The following is a 3,547-nucleotide window of genomic DNA, read 5'->3' on the forward strand; positions in this document are numbered from 1 at the left end:
CAGCCCCTGCTGCTTCAGTTTAACCAGCTACAATAATCACAATCCAGTGCCTAACTGAACAAGCCACGTTTTAATGTTAATATATTTAATATCCTAAATTATAAAGCCTTCTTTAATATATATTTTCTCTTGTTTCCAAATTATTAGAAATGTGATGAGTTTTTATATTAACCGACATATCTGGTCCATCCATTTCACCCTACTACAAACATACATTGAACTCTTGCCTTGTACTTAGTAGTGCCCTTGTCAGTGATGATACAACAATGCAACAATGAATAAGACACAGGTCTTGACCTTAGAAATTTTATCATATACTGTATTCACAAATTCATTTCTGTTTATTAGGTATGATATGTGAAACAATCTTAATCTTCTTTCATGATTCCTAAATGTTTCCCCCAACATCTCTACATTATAAATGTTATTTAATGTCATATGTATTAGAGAATACCAATAGTGTTGAAAACTATTCTGTAAAGCTTTGCAGTTTCATACCAATCCTCAAGCATCTCCTTCTGATAATATCAACACTCTCTTCAAAAAATTTCTTTTTACTTGTTTGACTACCTAAGGAAGCATTCATTTTTTAAAAACCTGTCCCTATGATGTAGCCAAGGGATGATTTACTCTACCTCCTTCTTCATATCTCACAATTACTTGGCTTATGTCATACCCAACATCATACATGAATTCATTCTTAAAAGTCACTAGGGAAATGTTTATTCTTCAATATAAAGTCACAAAGGGATACTTCAGCAGACCACCTGACTTTCTGATCTATGTATCTATGTAATACTGAAGCAATGACTTTGGAATTGAGCTTCTGGTAAGTTTATTTGCATAAATTTCCTGGATAAATGTCATTTGTTCTAATTATTTTATTCCATTTGTTGAAATTTTTGAACAATCAGTGAATCTTTTGAACAAGAGTAAGGATTTTATTTTCTATCAGGGCAAGTTTCAAAACACTTAAAAATTGCAAAATGTCAATAATACAGTTGTTCCTTCAAATGACTGTGCACCCAAACACTACAGAAAATACGAAATTAACTCCCACGCACAGGATGTGCAAAATAGGAGGGAACCCTACACAATCCTTCAGACATGCCCTTTTTATAACTAACAAATGATTTATTGTGTTTTCCACTCTCATGTGATGACAAATAAATGGTAAGCACTGTTAAAATGCTATAACAAGGAATACAGAAGACATAAAATCTAGATGGAATCATTTTTAGTTGAATTGATGAGCTTGTTTAGAATCTGTTTACATGAAACTACTTTTTTTTTAAACTACATTCTCAAACTCTCTCACCATGAGAACATTTCACATGGCTGTCCAATCAAAACAGCTCATTGGAACTCAGTGAAAACATGTTCTTCTTTATGCTACAAAATGACATTTTATTTAAAGTATGATTTTGTTGTTTTTATGGGGGGGGGTTGATGGACATTTCAGGCTTTAGATTCTACGTCTTCTTTAGTATGAGCTCTTGGAGACCAATGACACATAAAGGAACCAGTCTCACCTACCACCAAAATCCATCCTTTCAAATGTATTTATGTTTTAAAATATAATAAGTATTAAAATTTTGAAGGGTACTGATGCAAGCACAAGGCTTATAAAAGAGGTTTAAAATGAAGAAATCCTCAAAGACCTAGAAAACTTCAAGACCTTCAAGATCCAAATCCTAAACAGATTTCTAAAATTCTGAAATGTATTTTACTTTTACCAAGCTAATACAAGGATTTAAAAGTCTCAGTTATATATCCCCTATTTATACAACAAACTTACCATATGTGGTTGGGTAACTACTTCTTAAGTGAATGAGTGATAAGTGGTAATTATAGTAACATATAAAGGATTTTATTTTTAAAAATTTTTGAAGTAATCTCTACATGTAAAGTGGGGCTCCAACTCACTACCCTGAGATCAAGAGTCACGTGCTTTGCCAATTGAGCCGGCCAGGTGCCCCATATATGGAAGATGTTAAAAGGTTGAGAATCAATGTTTAAACAATCTTGTCCGAGCCTTTGGAGAGCAAATGAAACCAACTATCGTGATTAGAGCTCAATTTTATAGTATCACCACTAAAACAAACCAAAAACTTTGTGGTACACTTTTTCAAAATATTTTGAACTGTCTCCGCAATGTATGTCCGAAAACATAAATTTATAAAAAATATAATTTCCCTGAGAATTAAAACGTACACAGAACTGAACTCACCTGAATAGAAGCAGCTTCATCCTTACATTCATGAAAATCTATGGATGTTAATAAGGGATCATTTTTCTCACAACTCTCCAGACTGATAAGTGTGTCCACGTAGTTGGGATGCGGGAAAATCTCGTGATTCGCCTGCGAGTCGGCGGTGAGGGAGACCTCGTGGGAATACTTCTCCAGGAAAGCCTGCACCCCGTCCACGCCCACAAAGTGCGAGGCGGGCACGCCCACCAGCCCGCCTCCTGAAGCCTGAAGCAGGCGCGTCGAGTGCCAGCGCCTCAGCCTGAGAGCCAGCAGCACAATCACAAAGGCAAGGAAGACACAGGAGACTGCGGCCACTGCCACCACCAGGTACAGCGTGAGGTCAGAATCGTCTGAGTTAGCAGAGGTCCTGACGCTACCCAGGTCGGCCAGGACAGCTGGAATGCTGTCGGCCACCACCACGGTGAGCGTGACGGTGGCCGAGAGAGGGGGCTGGCCATGGTCCTGCACCGCCACCACCAGGCTCTGCTTGAGCGCATCTCTGTCCTGCAGGGCCCGTGCTGTGCGCACCTCGCCCGTGTGCAGCCCCACCGTGAAAAGTCCTGGCTCACTGGCCTTGAGCAGGCGGTAGGACAGCCAGGCATTCTGGCCAGAGTCTCTATCCACCGCCACCACCTTGGTCACCAGGTAGCCACGCTCTGCCGATCGGGGCGCCAGCTCCACACCTGTGGAACCGTCCATAGGGAGGGTGGGGTACAGGATCTCTGGCACGTTGTCATTCTGGTCCAACACAAATATGCTCAGAGACACGTTGCTGCTGAGTGGAGGGTCTCCGCTGTCTCTGGCAGTCACCAGTAGCTGCAAGTCTCGTAAGTGCTCATAGTCGAAGGAGCACAGTGCATATAGGATGCCTGTGTCTGAGTTGATGGAGACATAGGAGGAGACAGGTGACCCCATGATGATGTCCTCAGTCACAGAGTAAGTGACCTGGGCATTGTTGCCACTGTCAGGGTCGTGGGCCATCACGGTGAAGATGGAGGCACCTCTGGGGTTGTTCTCTGGGATATACGCTGAGTAGGAGGCATGAGGGAAAGTGGGTGGATTGTCATTGGTATCTGCCACATACAGGGTGATATGAATTTCAGTAGATAGAGAAGGGGTTCCTAGATCTGAGGCCGTCACTGTGATGTTGTACATAGGGATCTTTTCTCGGTCCAGATAGTTCCATGTCACCAATCTATAATAATTATCTATTGATTTTTCTAATTGAAAAGGTAGATTATGAGGTGCATAACAGACAACTTGACCATTCTTCCCGGAGTCTCGGTCATGCACATT

General features: G+C 40.9%; 1 protein-coding gene across 1 annotated transcript; it reads right to left on the bottom strand.

The window, feature by feature from the left end:
* Positions 1–688: 688 nt before the first annotated feature.
* On the bottom strand, positions 689–3,541 carry LOC121026291 (protocadherin gamma-A8-like; the record flags this gene model as incomplete). Its single annotated transcript, XM_040469156.1, has 1 exon — positions 689–3,541. A coding segment is annotated over one exon (1,338 nt), but the record flags the coding sequence as incomplete, so codon positions are not given.
* Positions 3,542–3,547: the final 6 nt, after the last annotated feature.

This window comes from Herpailurus yagouaroundi, unplaced genomic scaffold, assembly GCF_014898765.1.
Source record: "Herpailurus yagouaroundi ecotype Mexico unplaced genomic scaffold, PumYag 69791, whole genome shotgun sequence".
NCBI classification, from domain to species: domain Eukaryota; kingdom Metazoa; phylum Chordata; class Mammalia; order Carnivora; family Felidae; genus Herpailurus; species Herpailurus yagouaroundi.